The sequence below is a fragment of the Strigops habroptila genome, chromosome 6 (genome assembly GCF_004027225.2).
Source record: "Strigops habroptila isolate Jane chromosome 6, bStrHab1.2.pri, whole genome shotgun sequence".
NCBI lineage: Eukaryota > Metazoa > Chordata > Aves > Psittaciformes > Psittacidae > Strigops > Strigops habroptila.
The window spans coordinates 16,251,257-16,275,503 of NC_044282.2; the positions used below are offsets into that span (position 1 = coordinate 16,251,257).

Genomic DNA, 24,247 nt, shown 5'->3' on the forward strand with positions numbered 1-24,247 from the left:
AATTGTTGTTGTTAATTCGTAGTAATTTTCCTCTTGCTACTGTTGTAGAATGTATCTGTAATGATGTTAACAAGGTTTGAGGCTCACGGCTTGTGTTTTTGGGGGTTTCTTTTAAACTAGTGCTCGTACTTGTTGTACGTTATTGAAGTTATGCAAAAGAAGGGTTGGGGTGGTTTTTTGTTTTGCTTTGGGTTTTTATTTTAATATCTGAGCCTCAAGGACTCTAGATTTCTTGAAGTGTCAGTTAGGAAGCCTCCTGTAAGCTAAATTCTGCTGTTGTACTATTATAAAGTCATCTAAAATTTTGTTTTCTGAACATGCATAATAATTCAGAAGAAATTCTCATTTTCTACTTTGTGAAATTATGAGGCATTAATTATGATTACGAAGTTGGCATTGACTGTGGTTTAAAATAAAGAACTGTAGGGCAGATGCAAGTGAATGCTGCATTTCTGTGATTATGGCAGAGTTCTACATTTATTCAGACAAAAACTTTAAAGTGAACAGTAATTTCTTCAGAAACCTTTTACAGCTACAAAGCATTAGATTGATCAGATCACATGTACTTACAATTCTTCTGTACATTCATGTTAAGTTTTTGATCACCTTATATAAACTATCCTTCTTGTATTTTTTGGTCTACTTTGTATTTTGGATGGTGGCTTTTCTTGGCCTGCTGATTGTGGTGATAAATTATGTTTGAAGATAATATGGATAAAAATCTTATTTCAGAGCTGCATCCTGTAGTAGACTGTACATTGCTAATCCATGGATTTTAGAACAGAATTGAGCCCCAAGATGAGTTGGTTGGGATCTTTTAGTAGATGGTCTATCAGCAGTGGGTTTAGGAACAGTGGGCCTTTGACAAGGAAAGGCATATTTGGTTTTTGCTACTGAAATAGTAGTAATGCCTGGTAATGTGCTGGTTTATTGGGTTGGGATGTGTTTATATGGGATGATGATATTATTTTGAAAAGTTTTCTCATTTTGAGGGTGCAGTGTTTTGATACTAGGATTGTAATAAGGTATTTGTAAAAGTCATCGTAAACATGTAGATGTGGGACAGATGGAAAAGCATGTTTGCCTAGCAAAATAGGGTACCTCCCAACTATCTTGTGGGATATGTGGCCATATGCAGTTTTAAATAAATATGTGAATAAATCAGTAAGAAGTGTAAAATGATATGTTTAACTGTTGGTTCTTTGTTGCCATCAGAAGGTACTATGTCTTTAACATTTATTACCTCGCTTTGCCTAGGCAAGGCTATTGGGATGAAGCTGCTAACAGCAACTTTTGTTGTATAGAGGTCCTTTGACTCTGGTCTGGTAACATTCAGATGCAAACACAGCAAATGTAATAAGCATTAATTGGCATTTCTGTCATCTGTCAGACAGATAAGTGATATGGACATTATAATACAAGTGATGTGTGAATATTGAATGTGATATTATCAAGTAATGTGCCTTTTCAGTGTATATCACAGATAAGTTGGAAGAAACCTTTTGCTTGCTAGAGTATTAGAATCATCAGGTGTCTTATGAAACTATGGAGAGGGTGCATAAAAGATATAATTATTACCAGTTTTAATCCTCCTGTACTTGGAAGATGGTGATACATAAAACTTCAGAAGGATGAAATTATACATTTTAGTGCAATGCCTACTGTAATGTGCTGATGACTAAAGAAAATGATAAAATAATATGTAAACGTATTGCTTGCAACTCCATAAACTGATAAGAAGGCATTCTTTTGTATTTAAAAAAAAAAAAAAGCCCACAAACCAACCAACCAAAACCAAATCACCAGAAAACAACATATCCAAACAAAAAAAATAACCTCACCCCCCCAAAAAAAAAAGATAAAAGAAAAAAAAGCAAGTCTACCCCAAAACCCTGAAATACATGCAATGGTAGTGTTCTCCATAGTTCTTGCTGAAATCTTCAGCATGACTATTTTCCCACTATAATTCATTGAGCTATTGTTGGAACGATTAACCTATTCACAGAAGTGCTTCAAAATCTACAGCCTGAAAGCTTGGAATTGAATTTAAGAATCTCATCTATCAATGTAGAGCTCTGCCAGAAGACTGTATTATAGAGCATTGTTTTATTAAGCATTATTTGTTTATAAATAAACAGTAGCACAGATGCAGTACTTATATAGTGGATGCATTTCCTTATGTTAAGTTTATGTATTCTTAAAGGCATAAATGTGTTGTTTACCAAATAGGCCTTGTGTTCGCATAAACATCAACAAGTTAGTCATGTAAATCTTCCTATGTCTTCCTGTTGCAACAATCTGAATGTACCTTGTACTTCATAAAAGAATTGCTTTGATCTTCAACTGTGGTTTCTACTTCTGGTTCATCAGTTGTAGTCCTATTGGGAAGGCTGTTCTGAACTTGAGTGATTTGGTTCCTTGCTGACCAATGAAGGATATGGAGAGCATCCCCTTTCTGGAATTATGCCTGTTGCTTTTTTGATGTAAATTGACATTTTTGAGAATTGAGAAACAAGTAAGCTAGAATCTATACAATTTTAATTTTTAAATGTCATTTAAGAAAGGTAGTACTTGTACCAGGCTTTCTCTTGCCCTGGATGATGTCAAGAGAAGAACATAATCTTTTGAAAAATATTTTTTAAGTATTAAAACAGTGAGAAATCATGGGTTGGCTAAAGAAATTATTCCCAGGATCAGTGGCAGTTTTCCGGTCTTTTCTTCAAAACTGAAAACTTACTCTAAAGAACATGAAGAGTGCATCCCATCAAGAATCCTATAAGAAATATCCTTTTTAAATGGAAATGCCTCCTTGCCAGTGTAAAGGCAGCCATTAGCAGCCATTGACTTTTAATAGCTCCAAATTACTGTCCCCTAGAACAGTGCTTTACATTTTGTTTGAGGCGAGTAGAAAGTGCTTCTTGGTGGTAAAAGTAGGTATGAGATGAGTTATTTTCAGAGAATAAAAGTTATTTTGAAAGAGCTGTTCTTCGTTGTTTCCTCTAGTAGAAAATTTTAACTATAAATCCCACTAAGTATATTTACATTACATTTTACATAAAATAGACAAAGATCCTTCATCTGAATTTTCCTTCTGAGATTAAGTAGCTGATTGATGAGAGAAGGCAGGAATAAAGAACCATGGAGAAAAGGTGAGAACCAGAAGTAATGTGTTTGCTGTGTTACGTAATGTGTTTTTCTGTGTTAACAGAGAAAAGCCGAAGCTGCTGATAAAAGCATTTTCAAATTAAAATGGTTTGGTTTTTTGGGGGTTTCTCCCCCCCCCCCCCCCCCCCCTTTATTTTAACTTTTCACCTCTGCTCATGTATCGGTTTCCTTTTTCTTACCTGATACAAGCTGCTGTTAGAGATAAGTACTTTTAAAATTATCAGTTCACAGAGCAGCATGAACTGAGGTGACACTGAGGCATGAATTTGGTAAGAAGTAGAGGTCAGATTAGATTAAGACACCCAAGTTATGAAGTTAGATAGTGAAGTTGAGTTCTTTGGCGGGGGGGGAACCCCTCCACAATTTTTTCTAGAAAGCAGGATAAAGAGCTTTTTTGAAGTACGTTACAATGTCTGTCTTGCTGTACTGTCCCAAGTCACTGTTTGGTGGTGATCTACTGGACTAGATAGGGAGTAGGACAGTATCTGTATTGCTGAGTATTTTTATTCTAATTTAGTATTTTAGAGTACTTCATGGATGTGTTTCAAAAACAGACACTACTGAAAAATGTAGATAAGTTTAAAGAGCTCAGAACTGATTTATGGAAAAGTACATATAAGGAGCACTGTTTTGTCTGGGTGAGGGGGGAAGAAGAAAACTGAGGAAGAATGTAATATTTTTGAACCTTTAATGTAACATAGAATCACAGAATAGTTTGGGTTGGAAGGGACCTTAAAGATCACCCAGTTCCAACCCCCTGCCATGGGCAGGGACACCTTCCACTAGACCAGGTTGCTCAAGGCCCCTTCCAACCTGGCCTTGAACCCTGCCAGGAATGGGGCAACAACAGCTATGTCATAAGACAATGTAGCCATCATGATGGCATTATTACAAAATAAAGCTCTTCCGTGGGCAATCCTAAATATGCAGTTCTGTGTCATAAAATATTGAGATACATACTCAACATTTGCATACAACTTAGCATACATTTTATTGGGGAATGCAAGCACAGTTCTGAGAAATGCATTGTTGTGATTCATACATAATTATGAATCGATTCTTAAGAAAACTGTTACTTGTTTTAATTATTTTTAGGGTGCAACAAAATTTACAAATTTGTACCTATTTCTGAGAGATAAATTTGGTTTCAGTTTATCTTAAAGTAAAACATAAAAAGAGATTGTAATTCAAACAAACCTTATGTCCATTTAATGGACGTATTGTTTTTCCTGCCCCGTGTTCTCAAACACTGGATTTTTTAATAAGAAGATTTCTGTACTAAAGTTGTGTTGACAGTCATGTGAAGTTCATTTGGTAGGAAAAAGGCACTCTTTATAATAGTTGGTGGAAGTATATAAGCATTGGGGGGAATCCTGTATGCTAGAGAGAAAAGTGAAAATCTATTGGAATCAATACTTAGTTATCAAATTTTTCCCAACTGACCTTAAAACTCTTGTCTAGCATTTCTGTTGTCGTTAGAGATAATGGTTCTTGTGATGGTGATGATAAAATTGTAAAATGATGCTAGTGCATCTCCTAATTACTGCATTGTGCTCTTCCCATTGCCCAACGTTGTGTCAGTGGAGCAGTTCCTTAGCAAGTTCATTATTTGCCTTTTTTTTTTTTTTAATTTGAAGAAGTAAATTTATAGTTCCTAAAATAACACCTGAGCAAATGAAGCATTCAGTTTTCTGCATCTTTTACTAGTATACTAGATTTTTGTCTAGTATACTTTTGCTATCTCTGATGATAAATATTTGTAAAAATTTCGTAATCTTAATGGCTGCCGTTATATGTTTGAAAAGTAATCTTTTCAAGAAGTTAAATTGGAGGATTAGATGACACAGCTTGTTAACTTATTAATTTAATTGAAATTCTAAAAATTGGCCTTAATCTGTAATTGTGGTGATAGGTTAGCAGCAGTCTTCTCTTTGATCTGTAAGAGTTCTGTTGCACTGCAGTGAATGTTGGTTTTGAGATTACAACCGCTTAATGTTGTTTTTATTCCGAATCAGTGCGTTCCTCAAATAGTTCTTTTACCTTAATGGCCTTTTGCACCTGTACTGTTTTTTAAAGCTAATGCTTATGTTAAGCTTCCCCAAAGGTAGACTCCTCTGGGGTTAATATAGGTCTGTATTGAAAGAGTTTGTTTTTCTGTGGTTCTTGGCCATGGTACTGCTGGAAAATTTTATGTTTAGATTTCAGTCTGTTTTCTGTCCTCCCACTTCTGCATGAAAAAATAGTTAGGAAAAAAAAAAGGGGGTGGGAGGGATATCAAAAAGAGTGATTTCTGCCACTTCCCTTAAGGCCATATATGACTTACCACCAGTGCCTTGTACCAGAATGATTGCTGCAGAACATGGAAGGGCTGCAATTGAGACTGATACCAAAATATATAATCATAGGTAGCATGGAATTATCAAATCTATGATTGAAGCTCTTTCACAAAAATATACTGCAATAATATCTTAAAAGCATCGAGGCATGGAGCTATCAAGAACAGAATTGTGAGTGAGATTCTGTCTTAATGCTACATGGACTAAGGAAGTAAACAGTCTCAGGAAAAAGTTATCCATTCAGTTCTGATGAATTTTCAATAGACTGCTAAAGATTTTCATACTAGTTTGCACAAAGTCCATTTAACTTTCTTGCCTCTGAATTGCCCCATGAACTATTTCCTCAACTTGCATTTGAATTTGCCTTCCTCATAGTAGGAATTGGACACATCTTTCTGCTACTCTGGTCTGCCCAGCAGACCAAAGTCAGTGTTTGCTGCTTGAGTTCCCAAACCGAATACCTGTCATTATTCCAAGTAAATATTGTCCTCCTCAGAGGTAAACCACTCAGCTGCTTCTGACACTTGGTTAAGTAGTTCTTGTTCTGATAGAACTACTGTTTGTCTCATTCTAATTAACAGAATGGTCTGCAAAATACTAATATGCTATCTATACATGAAAGCAAGAGGGCTTTTCAGAGATGACAAGCATCAGTGAAGAAGAAAGTGAAAATTAATTTGAAGAAACTGAAGGAAAAAGTTGATTTTGTTGAGAGGCAAACCAGAGGTCATTCAAGATCTCAAGATAATCGCTATACCTGGGAAATGTGTTCTGAGTAGTTGGGGTAGAAGTGTCTGTCCATCTGTTTCCTCCTTTAATGTATGACACTGAACTGACAGTTGTATAGTGGTGAAGACAAATGGCTTAGGAGTTGAAAATACTTGCAAGATTTGAGATAAATACATGCATATCGTATGTGTGTGTGTATATATATGTAAATCAATCTAACTGAATGTTAAGGCCAAATTATAGAAGAAAGGTTCGTATTATATTTTTTTAAAAGGTAAACCTCCTCACTTTACAAAGGAGAAATTGCCTTTCAAAGATTTGAGGCAAACATTAAAAAGTGGCTATATTTGATATTTCCTTAACTGTTAACAAGAAACTGTATCCAAGATGTTGATCACTGCCAGAATATGTAGGAAATGGATATTCAAAAGAAAGTAACATTTATTCTAAGAAATTGAAGTAATGACAACTTGTGGGCTTGTGATATTTTATTCTGCATGAGAATGCACACTGTGAGAAAGGACTCTCAAGAGCCAGCAGTTCTGCTGCTTCATTCACCACTTACTTAGAATAGGTATTGGCACTGTCTGGGTTTCTTAAAGCAGAGGTGTTCATTACAGCTCTTTTTTTCATAGCCATGAATAATCATCACGTGAGAATTCACTGCTAAATAGCTTTAGTTCATACACAAATTATAAAATGAAAATGAATTTTCACAAAGTTGAGGAAGGTGATGTCCTCCATGAGCAATATTTACCATGCCAACTTCATTCTTTTTATAGGTGAAGCAGTGGAAGATCACAAGTTCTGTTTTCTTGGCTTTATTTAAAGTCTGTTTCTTAAACATAGTAAGATTTTGAGAGTGCATAGTAGGATAGAAAGTAATCAAATCTGTTCCGATTAAATACTGTCTTAACAGTATTATTTCAGGTTTGGGTTTTTTTTTGACTTAGGACTTAGTACATATTAACAACAAATTTGGTTCTAGAGGTGGACTTTCATGACAAGGCAGCTAGTACATGGTTTTGCAGAAGGACTGGAGGTCGCTGGGGTTAGTATGCAGTCAGCTGTCTACTTGGAGTACAACTTCAACTGAGAATACACTTTTTAAAAGTGAAAATACATTTTTGTGATGATTCAGTTGCAATTCAAAACTGTTAGCAATAGTGATAAGAATCTTAAGATTTGTCTGGATGGCCTTTCTTGGTCTCCCAAGAACATAACTGTTTGTTAAAGGAAAATCTGTTCCCAGTACAATTAGTAAACTTAACCCTTCCCTAAGAGAGTATTTGGCACCAGCTTTGCAGCCTTGGTTTTATTATTTCAAAGACCAGAAAAATTGTTATTACTGCTGCTACAGGTGTGAGAAAAGAAGATCAGCAGTGCTCCTCTTCCACCACATCTGAGGTTGGAAGGGACTTCTTGAGGTCATCCAGTCCAAACCTCCTGCTCAAGCAGGGTCAGCTAGAGCAGGTTGTCCAGGACCATGTCCAGATGGCTTTTAAATATGTCCACAGATGGAGACTTCACAACTCCTTTGGAGAACCTGTTCTGTTGTTTGATATCCTCGCAGTAAAGTGTTTTCATGTGTCCAGATGGAATTTCATGTTTTAATTTGAGCCCATTGCCTCATCCTCTCAGTGGGCACCACTGAGAAGAATTTGCTTCCTCTTCTTCATTCCTTCCCAGCAGGTGTTTGTACACATTGTACTAGTAGGAGAGGTTAAAATATGTGTCTTATAAATAGGATAATAGATTATGTATCTTCCCCTCTTTTTGCACTGCTGTGAAGCTTTTCTTTAAAATGAACCTTCCCAGGGTCAAATTTTTAGTGAAAATGCCTTTACATCTGGAGCAGCTTCAGTGCTATAATACAGATAGTGCATAAAATTATGGCAGTAATGTAGACTAGTTAATTGTATTTTTCAACAAAACGCTGAGGTATTGAGGTGTTTGACATCTTGTTGGCCATCAGGATGACTGAATCTTTGTATGAACTGGAAGTGGTCGTTAATATTAGTGGTTTGAAATTCAGCAACATTTCTCTTGGAGTCTAGAGTCTGGTTGCTGCTACTCCTGATAGAGTGGGTTGTTGATTTGCTAGTTTAACAACCATCTGCAGCTTTGTTTTGTTGATTCTGTCTGTTGAGTGATAAACGGTGTTACTTCTGATTAATATTTATTCAGATACAGTGTATGCAAAAGAGTTAATACCACTTGCAGGTATAATTTCTATCAATTTGGAGCTGATCAGATTTTATTTTTTTTTTAAATTCCGTTTAATCCACAATTCATTTGTGAACATATCCTAGTTTCATGGTTGTCTGCACTGGTATGACTGGATGTAGTACCTGATAGCCATGCTTTTCTGTGTCATTTATTGATGAGGAGGGTTTTATAGCTACAGAATCCTGTATTCACTATGCCTTCTTTGTTCACTGTTCTATACAGAAGAAAGATATGTGATGAAATTACCCTATCCAAAAGGGTCAAGCTGAAGAAATTACATATTTCCCTAACCGAAGTCACTCATCACAGTTGGTTGAGTACTTCAGTGCAAGGATCTGCTGCATTGGATCTGCAAAGATATTAATACACTGTGTGAGGTACCATGTGGACATAGAGAAGAGAAAATTATATTTCTTCTTTTGGTTATGTTATTGATAGGAAGATGACTGAATTATGCGCTAGAAGTCTTTATACTAGTGAAAACCCCTTCTGTGGATAGTATTGCATCAGCATTAAAAGGTAACTTAACACTACTGAAAATCCTTAAGGTAGACTCATCTTAAGATAGGTATTTTGACAATACTAACAATATTCAAATTGACTGCTGCTGACTGTTTGGAAAGTTATGGGGTTTTTTTACGTCTAGGAAGTACCTTTTAACCAAGTAGTGGGTCTGGTTATGTGTTTACATTGCACATTGTATTTGGCTACTAATTTATCATTAACAGAGTGAAGAAAACCATAAATGTGTTTTCCAATAGCATTTAAAACTTGCTAGAAAGCAGTTTGCTGTGAGGAGTCCTTTCTGTGTGTTACAGCTAAGAGAGGGACGGCTTCAAAAAATAGTAAAACTCAAGATGATTTTGAATAGTAAATCCAATAGGATTCAATAAACATTACATTAAAAAAACTCTGTAGGCTGGCACACTTAGTTACCTGTATGACTAATGACGTTTGAGGAGATTACCAGGAAAGAAAATTGAATTCCAGTGCTCTTGGAACTCCTTAGAGGTTTTGCTCCCTTTATTTAGGTATTATTGAACAGTCAAAATCCAATTTCAGCTGTTTACTGAATTTCATCTTTAGCTTCCTAGTGTTGCAATGTTTTGGCATCAAATGCAGGAGAATTTTTAATTTTAAGAACTTTTCGTGGAATTTTTAAACGTGGAAATATTTCCAAAAATTAACGCCTCTTTGGGGAGGGAAGTCAAATGCAACTGGAAGAAACTTTTATCTGTATATGTAATGTTTCCTGACTATCTAATTTTCTTCTTTATTTGTATGGAGAAGTCTTGCTACGTTTTCAAGTCTACGCATCAGCAGCAAGTAGGGTCTGTCATAGCAGATGTGTGAGGAAAGGATATTGTTTCAACACTAAGAAAGGAAAGAATTACTTGTGGTCCTTCTTGAAAGGAATTTGGCAAAGCTAAGGAAGCTTGTCAGATGGAAATTGGGAAGGATGAGGAACAAAGATATATCCATTGCTGTGTTCTTCCTAGTGCTGTTTCCTGTCTTCCCACAAGAGCTTCATCCTTTCCCTGATGTTCCCCTTGAAAATATCCAGTAGAGTCTGGAGAGACACTGTATTGCTACCCTGAAATAGTGGTCTGTGTAATCAATTCCATTTCAGCTGCTGAATTTAAAATAAAACCACCACACATTGAATGGAGCTCAAATTCATTCCTTTTTTTGAACTAGAATGAGAAACAGGAAAAAATACATATGCAGTGTTATGTTGCAGTGAACTTTAAACAAAATATTTCAAAGACAAGTAAAGGGAACAAAGTGCTTGAGTTGCTAAACCGATGGCAGCAATGTCTTCTTTTCATCCAGGATGTTTAGAAATCTCGTGAAGGATGAGTGCAGCCCAGAATCCATTCTTTTCACTGTGCTTGAAGGAGTCTGAATCTTATTTTCTAACTCTGAAGGAAGTGTTCTACCAAAAATGTCTTATAATCTATGATTTTCCTGCAGTCATTCTGGATGTAAAAGTTCACTTTTAATTAAAATACACCTCTGTTTTTCATAGACAGAGCTGGATTTCCCAGGGCAGTCAACTACGGCCAAGAAATGGGCTGCTATATCTGTGACAATGAACGTATGGCCCTATTCTGTGTCGGCATGTGTACACAGTGCTTTGGGAATTCTGAATCCTGAATTATCTTGTAGATGGGTCAGTCCTCAGTAAATACCCGAAGAATTTAGTCTGATTTCAGGAAAAGGAGTGAGAAAATTTAATGTGTGGTTGCTTGAACATCCTGAGTAATTTTCTGAACTGCTAAGAAAATTACCACCGTTTTATTTCTTCAGTCAAGAAGTAGAAAAATCTGAGCTTGAGAAACTAGACTCAAGGTAAATTTAAAGCTGTGCATTTTCTACAAATAAGTTATTATCCAGAAAAGAGCAAACTTAAGTTTCATGAAACTTCCAATCTTCAAACCTACAGAGCTTTTCTGGCATTGAAACATAGCACAGTCTTCTGGACTGTTTCATATTTGCATCAAAGAAGTCAGAGCATGAGTTCTATCTTGCTATGGAATCAGCAATCGAGTGCTTGTGTCCAGAATTCACATCGTGTTATGCACTTAGTTTGCCTAGATAGTAGGAGAGATTTTTGCTTTAACAATTCATCTCTTTTTCCCATATTCATCCTAAATTGAAGGCCTTTGTGTTGACCTTTTAAAAGCAGAAGAGATCACATCTCTACAAACCGTGTTGAAGTAACACCTCTTTAGGAAAAAAGAAAAAAAAAAGGGAAAGAAAAAAACCAAACGCTGGCAGAACTGTTGCAGAACATGTGTTTAAAGGGCGTGAAATTATTTGCATGAGCACTTGTCACCTGCAAGTAATGGGTCATCCCCTGGGCCGCTTCTAGCCCTGCGGATGCTCTGGGGGAGCAGAAAATAAGCTTTAGAAGATGCTGATGCAGAGTAGAAAATGAGGAATAGAGTGGAAGTTTGTTTTCTCTCAATATGATGTTACTCCTGCTCATCTCAAGCACCCAAGAGGGACCAGACTTCTCAAAAATGTGTAGAGGAGTGGAAAAATAGCAGGAAGAGAGATTATGAATAAGATGCCTTTGGTTTCTTTTCAGATGCTGCTGTTTTCAAGCACTAATTCTGGGAATCCTTTCTTCCCTTTTCCCATCTTTGTACTTGTTTAAAACAGAGCTCAACCTTCAAATGAAAAAAAAAAAAGAAAAAGGTAGTTGGAAGCACTCAATTTTTCATCTACCTTTCCTGCTCTTCAAACTTGCTTCTCAGAAATATCTGCAAGTGGAACAGGGCACTGGTCAGGCAGGAAGACACCAATGAGAATGGAGACAACTGAAATACTGTTTTCTGCTCTTCTACTGGCATACTGCATGATTTTGGAGAAAAGCAGTTCCCTGACACCGTTATCCCCTTATATAAAACAGGAGGAAATAAATTTTACAGTGGTTGTTGATTGCTTTCAAATTTTCTGATGAAAAGTGCTGCGTAAGAACTACTCAGTGTATCACTGACTGCATGAACACTACTGAATCTGTAATAATTTGTCTTCCCCTGTGTCAGTTTGGTATGCAGAGGAAAATTACCTGGTTTCCTCATTTCTCACTGCTTTCCCCAGTGTTCAGGACCCCAGGCCACTGATGTTAAGCAGCAGATGCTTTTCATAGGTCGGATTAAGGGTTGATGAATTAACAGAGCCTCATGCAAGCATCCCACTGTGCTCTTAAAACTGGAATTACATTCCTGGTAGTGATCTTCATGGCCTTGCATTTACCTTTAGAAAAATATTATTTAAAAAAAAAAAAAGATTTGGAAAGAAGGGAGGTAATATTAAATTCTTGCTAACATATACTGTTCAATATGTCACTAAAGTCCTAATTGGTATTTAATATATGGATTCTGCTGAATAGTGGATGTGTAATTCTCCTAAGATGTTTTATAAACTATAAGAGGAAGAGGTACAATTGTTCACAAATGTTTCACCAAGATTGTTTTAAGTCAGTTAAAATTACCTTTGAGAGCAGAGTTGCACTAAAAAGAGGGAGGAGAGATGGAAAAAAGAAACCCCAAAACAGGGTCCTGCTCGGTCTAGAGTTTCAGGCGAGAGAGGAAAAGGTCTAGTTATCCAGAGCCAGCTGCATTGTTGAAAGTTCATACTATCACTTTGACATTTAGAGTAGGACTCAGTGTCTTTGTAAATTCCTCTTCGTATTACCAGTGTAGGTCTCTGAGCTCAGACCATTTCACAAACCATAACATTTTTTAGTGAGTGATTGATCTGTATTATGTGTCCTAGCCATCAGAAGAATCTTGGGATGTTGCTTGTATAAACTGTAATACAATCTGATCTTGGGCATTTAGTTACAGACTTTCATAGACCTATTGGCGATACTGAGTCCTCCTGGATTTGGGAATAAAGCTTATCTGATACCTTGAAAAAAAGGGGGGGGAGGGCGGGTGAGATGTTTAAAAAAAAAAGCGGGGGGGGGGAAGGAAAAAAATAAGCCCCTCATTTTCTGTATTCTCCACTTAAATAACTAAACACATCTGGTAACACTGTAGGATCATTGTCCTTCCAGTTCCTCTGCAGCTCGTATTGCTACAATATTTCTTTGGTATCTAGTTTCCAAAAGGGCAATGTGGTTTTTTTTTTTGGTGGTTTTTTTTTTTTGTTTGTTTTTGTTTTTTTTTTTTAAGGCTGTTTTTGTAGGTCTTGCAAATTAACCCATATGCATTGCAAGAAAAAACATGACTTTTAATCAGCACCATTTCCAAAGTTAGCGCTTGCTCTGTGTATATGAATATGTATATGAACCAGTGCTTAAAAAAAAGAAAACACACAACCTTTCTGCTAGTACTCAAAGCTAGCATACAAATGTGGTTTTATTATCAAAGAAAGTATGCCTAAATGTTAAGGTACCTTTCTGTTAGGGGTTTTATCATTTGACTTCTTGTCTTCAGTTACCAGAATGATAAAAATTGAAACTAAATTTTTTAATTCAATAAGAATGACGTTGAATTTTAGGAAGCAAAAAAAGGAGTCAGATATAGACTTATATGCGTAGGAAAATTAAGCAAGAAATTAAAACTTTGTGAGCAGCTAAAGGGGTAGCTGTAAGGTGTGCTTATTTGAAATGCCTGCATTTAATTTTACAATAAATCTGAATATTTTGTTCCAATTAAGACAGTTCATGCGCATGACTTTAAATTGTACGGTAGTTCCAGGGAGTCTGTGGACTGCTTGTTTTACATTCTGGATCAAGTTCAGATTTTTAGGCTTCGCTTGAATAAAATAAAAAGTCTGAACCCTGAAGATAATACAGATTGATAAATCTGATTTAAACATTCCCGTGTTGCAGACTTTCAGTGTATGTGGTACAGCTGAGCCTCAGGCCATGCGCTAAATACATCCACAGTGCATTCCCAGGGCGCCCGAATACCAAATGATCACATTTGAAAGGTTACCTTTCTATGGATTCTGACTTTTCTGTATTAGCCACGAAGATTAGAATTTTAACAGCTCCCAATGAGAGGTATTGTGAAATATTTACTTGGCAGGAAAAAAACAAAACAAAACAAAGCCCAGATGAGATACTGTCTCATATTCATGTACTGGGATTTATTAGTTCTGTGAATGTCCTTGTGAGAATACGCTCCATAGTTCACACTTTAGGAAAAAAAAAAAGTCTTGGTTTTCATTTATATTAACTGAAAACTTTGATAGAAGTGTTATTGTAGTTGACGTTTAAACAGAGAGAGAATCATGCTTGTGCAGAATATATCCAATAAATCCTGCAGTCTTTCACCACTAGCTTTCTGCAAGGAAGGTTATGACCGTTTATCTTTCTGGAAATTTGGCAGTAGCTTTGTTAGGAAAATTGATGATAATTAAAGATGTAAGGCTTTTTCTCCTTTTCTTTTACAGGTTGTGGAGCTCATTTCAAGTGCTATCGGTGACTTAGTTCAAGGTATATATTATGAAAACTCAAAGTCATCTGAGGTAAGAATTTCAGTAGTTTTACATACCTAAGAAGTTTGGTGATATTCATGTGTGACTATAATTAATATGATGACTCTCTCATCTGTTTAAAAGAAGGAGAAAGAGAGTCCTAGTGAGTTTCAGCGGTAACGTTGTTGTGATACCTGTGAACTCTGGTGGAAATTTCTAGAAATGCTCAAGGAAGGACTGTTTTACTCCTGTGAGTGCTTAATAAAATAATTTCATCTGTCATTTACCAGAAGCTCCAGACATGTCTTATTATGGGCTTTCCAAACAATTCCAGAGGTTTCTAGTTAGGATTCTGTCAGAGGCACTTCTTCCAGTGTTGTCTACGTCACTGATATTTTCATGTTAAGTTTCTCATTTCCAAGCCCGAAGATGCTTACAAAATGCTTCATCCTAAACTTGTATCAGGTCCTTTCTTCTTCTGAGCATTCACGTTTTGATAGTACAAGCATGAATTTTGTCCTGGAGTGGTAAGAGTGTAGCCCTGTACTCTCTTCCACCAGAAGTCACCATGCACGGATTGCAGGAGTTGGCATGGGCAAAGACGGCAGCCCCCAGAGTTTCACACCAAATGATCCTTTATTTCCTCAAAGGCAATTATAGATAGACTGTGTTACTATTTGGCAATGAAAATTGGTCAAATTAGACATAGGCATTTTTGTCTTTACTAAAATATTTAAGGAAGCTTGCAGAGACACTTCTTGAAGTAGGCTTGCTTGGGCAGGGCGTTGGAGTGAAGAAGCTTTCTTTCAATTGCTATGACTGTATCTTAATACGTGTAAAAAAATCCATAATCTGAAGTTGCCATGACCTTTACAGGTTTTGTGATAGCAAGTTTTCAATCACTGATGAGCATTCTACCTGTGAATACCTACAGGTAGACAGATTTACTTACAGTGACATTGTCTTAAATGCCTAGTTTGCCTCAGAGACCTGAATCTTCCCATTCAGAAGGTGAAATGGCTTAAAGATTGCAGAAATATGAATTCATTTATATTCGTTGTGTATTTAAATTGCAGCTCTGGTTTACTATTGCCATGTTGTAGTATGTAGCAAGATTAATGCCTTAGTGGAAGCCCTGATCACATGGGTTACCACTGCAATATATACCTGCACTGATGCCTCTGCACCAGCCAAATCACAGTGGGCAAGCGCATGGTGCCGTCAGCGAGCAGGGGCTGCGCCCTGGAGGGTGCTGCTGTACCCAGCTACTCCCGTGGTCAGTCTCTCTCTCTGTCTCTCTCTCCTCCTTTGCAGCAGCAAAGACATGTTACTAAAACTAACCTCGTCTAGTCTTATTGCTCTCATTTTGGTGGAAACCTGGTAGGTAGGAAATGGTCACGCTAATGAGCTGAGCTCTTCCCTTGAAGGAAGAGAGAGCCTCTAGCAGGGCAGCAATAATGGCTTGCTTGGGAGATGCCTGGGGTGCGCACAGAGCATTCTCTGGCACCTCTCAGGAGGGAGCCTGGATGGAGGTGTGGCAGCAGTGTGATATTGGGAACTTGATGGTCCTTCTGCACCTGCTGCGTTTAGCCTGTGGGTAAACAGACTTCAGCCTTCAGGGCTGCTCCCGAGTACTGTCGCTCGGGGTTGTATGTTAAAATAGATTACTTCTTGGAGGTGTTTGCAAAGAATGCTTTAAATTTGATTTTCCATATTCAGGCAGGTTTCTAAATACAAGTAGATCCCAGATATATCATATTTTAAAAAACAACTACTCTTTTGTGTGTAGGAGTAAAGCTCTGCAAGTTCATCTCCACAATGAAACTGCATTTTATCTTAACCTTGGTCAGTGCTTAAATAAGAAATGTGGACTCTTTTGGGTTCCTGTCACTGCAGAAGGTCCTCATCTTCTTAGTCTTTCATTTTTTGTTGTGTTACTGAAGCACTCCACTTGTGTAGATTGTAAGGGAAGCGCAAGATAAACTAAGCACAGCTGCATGATGTTTACCTGCCGTGGCCCAATTACAAATAAGACTTATATTGCTTCAGTGACTGTCTGTCTAAGGCGAATTGAAAGTACAGTATACCCTTCCTAAGGGGCATCCAGTTACCTCAAAACACAATTAGTATGGTGTCGTAATAGATACTGAAATTTACATTACAGTGTTTGGAGTTTAATCTTTATAATCAGTAGTGCTGGGCTTCTTATGAGACCTAAAACAAACAAGTGTGGCATCTACTTGAATTTTTTATTATTTTTTTTTTTAATCCTCTGAGAAATTTGGTTTCATGTTGTATATGAGACACATCCCTGCTGCTTTCCTGACACTATTCTGCTGTGGCAGTGTCCTATTCATGTCCTGAACATCTCTTCAGCAAAGATTGACAAATGGAGTAGGTCATTTGTTGGTCTGTCTTATTTGTTTCCTTTGTGCATCTTCACTCCATCCTTAATTGCAATTTGTGAACTACATTTCCTAAAGATAAGACAAATGCTTTAATCTACTCAATAACTAAATCTCAAATGTCAAACATTATTTCTTTTGAAGAGTAGGGCATAGTGATGAAATGGCGTTTTCATTGCTGGAAATGTCTTAAATTTGGAAAAGCACTTTTTCTCCCCCCCCCCTTTGAGGCAGGAAAATTGTACCTCGTGTTAAATGACTTTAATGCAATTGTTATAAATCTCCTTAGTACCATAAAATAGACTTATTTAGCACCAAGTTGTTTTGAGCTTTGCTAGATGTACCTATATGGTAGACAAAAATACAAAAACCACTGCAAAACTAACCTTTTTTCTCTGAGTTCATGTTTACCTCAAAAAAACCTTTCAGTTTGCTTCATTTGGGTGACCCAGTAGGAAAATGGAAAAAATCATTTGACCTAACAAGACTGACCTTACTTACTCCTGAAGACATATAATGGATATAATTATTTGACAGCTCTCATTACCACTTATTTTCTCCTCTGTAAAGCCACATGCAATCCTACAGCCATCCAATTTTAGTACATTCTGTTTGGTCATTCTTCATCTTGTCTGCATAGTGAGTCATTAGATCTGTGTGAAATGGGGAAAATAAAGATAATATTTAACTTCTCATCTTTATTTGAAGTGACAATCCCAAGTACAAAGTGTAGGCTTCAGTTGCAAAGACAGCCTGAAGGTTAGGGCTGCCTCTCATGTTCAAAGTATCAAACAGCTGCTGTGGTTTAAGACATTGCATTAGCAATATTAAGCTAATATTTTGGACTGTAAGCTGGAGCAGAAAGGGGTGATGTGATAAACCTTTGCAGCTTTGTGTGCTAAATCCCTTCTCAACCCAAAATTCTGTGAGTCAAAGGCATTCTTCCCAGTTCTTGTCATTCTTTCCTAAATCTAGGTCTAATTTGGGATTAAAAATTTGTGCTTTAGTGAGTGCAAAGATGAAAGTTGTCTAATCTGGCCTTCAGTCATGATCATGGTATCTATTTTTAACAGAAAAAACATTGCACTGAGTCTCTGTTCCCTACTTTTAGGAAACTGAAGGCTTCTAAAATGTTTGTTAACTCACAGAATACTGTCACACTTTTAGAAACCTTCTGTCTTAATATCCCAGATCATTTAACAAGTATTAATGAAGAATGCTTTAGTATCCCTGTCAGTTCGCTGAACAGGGACGAGCGGAAAGCTCAAGGTCAAACAGCAGAATCAAGAGCAGGACTTGAGTGTTGTTTCTATTGCTTTACCTGCCAGACCATTCTTGCATCTTAAAGTATTAGAGACTTTCATGGGAAACTGCTTTGTTGTTTGGGTTTTTTTCCTTGCCTCCAGAGTATGTACCTCATGCTAAATTTACATTACCAAAACTCATTTTAGTGTCAGAATGTGACTGTTATGTAAGACAAGACAATTTCCAACATGTTCCACTGATGGCTACAAGAGCTGTTAGGCATTTTTGACATTTTTGAAGCAACTGTGTGAAAACTCTGCATAACTAATATGTAAAGCAAGTGTAAAAAATAAATACATTAGTAGCAAGTACTCATTTTACCGAATAGTGAATTAACAGGCATTTGTTTTAAACCAGTGTAGGTTTTCTTAATGAAAATAAGTTTTATTTCTGGCAAAGCATGGTACAGTTCACTACATGCAGTGAATTGTACCAAATCTTCTTTGATGTTTGATCACCAGCTCTGCTTTGAGGTGTAATGTTTTGGGATACTGCACATGTCCATCAAGTGGACTGCTCTGAGTCTGTGTTATAATTAAAGGATTTGCTTATAAAGTTTACTATGGGAGGTACATCAAGTGTATTTTGAGTCATGTAAACTACCTTTTAGCAGTGCAGAACAGTCAGAGCTTTCACTTTTTTTTTTTTTAAACATGTTTGTGTTGCAAAACAAAAGACAAGGGTAAAATATGGAATTTGAGTAAAGAGCATCTGTGAAAAGAATGGGTAAATGTGTCAGAGGGGAAAAAACCATAGCTAGAAAGAAGGCCAATGCTGTTTGTTTACTGCTTTTGTTCTTCTAAATACTAAGCTTTTCCAAGGAGATTTAAAAGTAACAGATGTGGAGAGATATTTCCATTTATTAGAAGTTTACAAACTTTTTTTAAATTGTGTGTTGCTTTTTGTACAGCGTCATGTTAAAAGTATTAGGTAGTCAGTGGCATGCTTTATGGGCCCATTTGCAAACACCCTTGTTCCTCCAAAAGCAGTGAAGACATCTATTCAGAAACTAATAAAACATGCCCTGTCATGTTCAGCAAGCAGGAGTACATCTGTTGAAAGGGTATGTGAACCATGCGCAAGCCGCTTTGCAGGGTCTTGCTACCAGGAGAGAGATTCATAGTTGCAATGGATTTTATTTATGTAAAATAGAAGTTCTTGAACTACCTAATTTGAAACTTTAAAATGGTATTAAAAAATATTTCTGCATGTTTCTGTGGATTATTTTCCCATTGAGAACTGAACTAAAGTTTTACGTAAGTGGGTCAGACATTTTGATCATTTTGTGCAACAGCAGATGACTTAAGAAAGAGCTGCCATGGTATGGAAAAAAATAAAATAAAGGCTCTCTTACAAACTATAGCTGAAGTTTTACACTGAAAAGGCCCTGACTCCTTCCTGGTTTTGCAAATGGTTCTGTGCACTTTTAAGATACAGTTTTCGTTCATATTTTCCTTAATATGTTTTCAGCTGAACTGTGTATAAGCGTCTTCTTTGGTGTGACGAATCAAACTGATTTATTGTAAGTGCCATGTTTGTACTGGGGTTCCTTGTTACCACCACTAAGAGCTGCCCTTCCTGATGGTTATGATTGCATATTTTGTCGTGCAGATTTCATTTTCTAAAAGTTTTTTGTTTCCTGTTGCCTGAGATGATTGTTTCAAACCCAATTTAAATTATCGAAGTAGCTTAACATAAAAATCTCAGCTAGCCAATTTCTTTCTAAGAGAATGGTAACCAACCTTGCCATTAGTAAAATGGGAGCACCCTCAGCTGTTGTTAATTTCCTATAGGAAATTATGATCAGCAGAGCTGATCATATGCTGTACTCCCTGTACTCCTATGCCAACATTATCCAAACCGTATCTGGAGTTGGCTGCTTTCTTCCAGAGATGGTGAGCGGTTCGGCATTCTTAATCCAGTTTCTGCTACCCAGGTGGCATCAGGGTTGATCGTCATCTGGACCCATTTCTTGGTGGCAGAACTTGTCAATGAGGTCTGAGCACTGGCAGTTACAGCCAGAATAAATTTGAGTTTAAACAGGCTTTATGTGAAGGGCTGCTGGGAGTCTTCTGGGCCAGCTAATGTCCACTTGTATATTTTATTCATTGAAACATCCACTGCTGACAAAACAAAGCTTACAAAAAAGTGAAAGTTTCTCTAAAACTAATAAGTGTTGTCATGATGTCAGATTTCACAGACTTTGCAATCTAGAACTAGTTTCATTTTTCCCTTGATGTATTAAGATAGTGTTTAGATCCTGTCATACATACCCTTTTAAGAATGCAGTGTGGTTGGTGGACATTATATATGACATGAGAGTCAAGCCTGGGAAAAAAATGGCATTTGGATTGTTGGAAAGCTTTGCTAAAGCAAGGTTGTGTCTGCCTCTGCCTTCTTAAGCAGCAAAAGCTTTAGGGGTATGTGGTCATGAGGCATTCTGTGATTAAAATCAACCAGATTTTGGCATGCAAGCTCTTATGCTAAAGCACAGCCATATGGGCATAATGCCTTTTTACAACTGGCTTCGTTCTGTAACCAAGAGATTCACGATACCTATGTTTTTAAGATTTCAATACCGTATCTTTAAATATGCCTCAGATTTTTGTCCTTTTTTTGTTAGATATCCATTTTAGATGCTTGAAGCTTCTACGTAATGTTCATATAGTGGACAGTAACTTCTTGTACCATCATTTTCAATCTTGTGATGAAATTCAAACTTTTTTAAGAAGAATATATTTTTGTAACAAATCCTAGAATTAATTTCCATGTAAATGTCAAGTTGCAATGACTGTTTAAACTTCTTCAGTTCCTGCAGTGGACATTTGTTAATGTCTACATTTCTGTTGCTACTCAAAGGCTCTAGCAAGGAAGCATTTTCAACTTAAAGGTCTTCTGAAAGATTTGTTTAACTCATAAATCGTTTCAGGATACCATTCTAGAATATTTTTGTCTTGGTTGGATTTAAAACAAATAATTATAAAAATCACTGCCAATTTTCAGTATCATCCAGCAAATTTTGGTAAATACTGTTTTTTCACTGAGCAGATTGGTTGTTAAGTAAAAGATTGTGTTGCGTCTTCCAAGAGCTCCTGATTTTAAATTTAAAATAAATTGATCTATATCTGGGGGGGAGGAGGGGAAGATTTGATATATAGGAAACTACTTGAACTAAATGCTCATTTTGACATTTTGCCAGTCCTGGGAGTTTGCACATGCTCTGGGCTGAGTTGAGATATTAAAACAAATATACTACAGTAAGATGGAACACAAGGAAAGTTTAGGCTTGACTTTGTAAGTTATCATATGCATAATAGCAAACATGTGGTTTCTCTGTTCCTCACTTTCCTTGTATAAGTTAATAGTATGTCTGAAAGCAAAGGCATTTTGATACAGCTCTGTGTTACTTGGCATTGCAGAATTCTCCTACTTTTTCCATTAGTCTCAAATTATCCTCTCCCTTGTAACGCAGCACTTCTGGGTGATATCCATAAGGGAGGAAAATTAGAGCTGAACGGATGGATTCTATTTCATTTGTTACCGATTTCATGACAGATAATACCTTGCTAGAAAACTATAGGGTCACACAGAATTACTTCTTGCTCATTTCTGGGTAATTTGATTGACGTCACTTTGAGGGAAAGGCTTGTTATATAAGGGTCTTTTTCATATTACTCTTTTAAAGAATACCTTTTGGCTTAGTGTACGCTACAGATTTGGCTGAACTGAGAAACTGCAAACTTTTTAATGTTTATATGCTTGAGATTGTTTTTCTTTAGCTTCTCATTACTGATTTTAGCTTTTTTGAAGCAAAACAACTGCGTCTTTTCTAGCTTTGTTTTTTCCCCTCGTTAGAGAGTACCTAAAGGTGTGACAATAACATATGTATGTGAGAAAGATTACAAGTCATGTCTAGCTTTGAAGATCCATTCGTAAAATAGTGGCATTATTAACACTGTATGAGCCAAAAGGAGCTGCAGTCGAATTTGGGTTTGGGGGGAAGGGACTGGGTTTGTGTTTATTAAAACGCTTTTTGGAATGTAATCCAAATCAGTATTTTGTATACAACGGATTTTGAGAAGTGTTGAGCATCTCTGACCTTACAGTCAAGGTGATGAAGTTCACTAGAGGCATCACTGAGATCTCTGTCAGTCCCCTGGGGAAGTTAATACCTGACATTTCTAAATTACAGGGGGGTTTTTTTGCTTCGTTTTTTTTTTTTGCTTTTTTAAATGCTTTCAGTCATTCCTCGTCCTTAATATGGCAGAAGAGGTACAAGTCCTCCATCAGAGCCCTTAATTTTTTCCAATTTTTCCAAGGATTTTTAATACCTTTTGTAATTTATTTTTTTTTTTCCCTTGACTAAAAAGGAGAAATTGTAGGGACTTCTAAATTTTATTTGGGTTTATTAGTTCTTGGTAACTGGCAAGGGGCTGAAGTGCAGATGTACTCTGGGTTGGGTTTGGGGTTTGGGTTTGGCAGAGGTGCTCTAGGTTGGGTTTGGGGGTGGGGGGTAGTCTTTTTTCCTTTTTATTTTTTTCTTCCCAGTCCCTCATGAGGAATATAGTCATTGATAATGTTCAGTGTAATGATAGTCATTAGGAAAAAGATCTATGTTGGATCTGTTGACAGCTCCATGTATTTTGCATTGTTCTTTTTGAGCAGAAAATGGAAATGTTGTTTGTTGAAGTGGCCAGTATATTTATTCTGATACTTTTCTCTACTCATTCCCAAAAGAATGCCCTTCTTTATTTGGCACCGTGGCATCCAGAGTTTTGTTACTCGCTGCATGTTGTGTTATCCTGTGCCACACGGTAAACCTGTGTGAGTTGACACAGCTGCAGTTCTGGTGTTTTCATGTTAGCCTTTGTTTCATTTTCAGGAGAACTGTCTTACAGATGATATCTGCATCTCCACTTGGAAGGAGCAGGTTTTCCTGTCACATAGTGCCTTGCTGGCAAAGAGCTGCCAGGCTGCAATGGAGCTAGCAAAGCACAGCACTGAGATTCAGGACATGGCATTTCAGTATGGAAAACACATGTCTATGAGTCATAAGGTACGCCTTTTCCTTTTGTTCTGGGATCTTAAAAACAGAAAGACTTGTAAGATGTGTTTCTCTTGAGCTCTGTTGTATACTGCCACTATGCTGTAGACTTTCGACAGCAGGTCAGTGACATTGAGAGATTTGACTGCTGACTGGTGTGAAGATGTTTGCAGAAATTGCTGGTATGAACAGTGATTATGAACTGGCAAAATCACACTCCTGGCAATGTAGCTTATTTCATACAAGGTTCTATTAACATCCCTAACTGCATCTTTCTGTAGCAGCTTATAACTTTACCTTCTCTGTTCCTACATTGTTCCTAAAGCCACTGTCTCAGTAGCCAGAGTTGCAGGAGGAAGCATGTGTTTGGTCTCAGCTGCCACCCTGCAGAGATTCGTTCTAAGAGGTTCAACTGCCTGCAGCAGCACACGAGCTGAGGCTTGCACTGCAGTGGCTGAAGGACTTGCATACATTCCCTGCTGAATAATCTGCTGTGGAAGTAACTTCCAGAGGGGGTAGCTGGAGGATAAAGAGGGAGGTCACCAGATACGGACGGGAGCAGCCTACGCCTCAGCAGCAGTACGATTTCCCGGAGGAGGCCTCTGACCTCCGTTAGAAGTCTTTCCATCCACAGCTACAGTTAGTCCAAAGGAAAACACACACTGTGTGGAACTTGGATCCTTGGCACTCTTATTTTGCCCTAAAGATCTGTTCCTACTGTATTGCACTACTTGCAAGTATAGATGTAGCGTGAGACAGGCAGACAGATTCAGCTGAGTTAGTTCAGGCAGTTTCTCGTTCCTTCAGGAGACGGAAGTGGTTTTATAAAGCACAGCTTTATTGCCACAGAAATGCCACTACGTGGTATTACTAGATAAAACTCTACCTGTAAATTGATTCTTGTGCAGACTATAGCCTTAATATTTTGTGTATGTTTTAATATTAATACAGTCACCATTGGCATATAGTTTTGTATAAAGGATTGCATAGTTTTCAGAGAAAGCTCCTAGCTGTGTAACTTTTCCTTTGTCAGAAGGAGGGTCACATTTCATCAGCTTCCTCAGTTACTGATCAGTAACATCAGTAGAATGTAT

At 37.2% G+C, this 24,247-nt stretch overlaps 1 protein-coding gene across 3 annotated transcripts in view; it reads left to right on the forward strand.

The window, feature by feature from the left end:
- The window catches only part of PDSS2 (decaprenyl diphosphate synthase subunit 2), a 122,212-nt gene that overhangs the window by 74,657 nt on the left and 23,308 nt on the right, over window positions 1-24,247 (forward strand). For all 3 annotated transcript variants that reach the window (XM_030490548.1, XM_030490546.1, XM_030490547.1), the window contains exons 4-5: window positions 14,376-14,450; window positions 22,992-23,165. In XM_030490548.1, coding sequence (XP_030346408.1) covers window positions 14,376-14,450; window positions 22,992-23,165 — 249 coding nt within the window. The remainder of the gene's footprint in view (window positions 1-14,375; window positions 14,451-22,991; window positions 23,166-24,247) is intronic.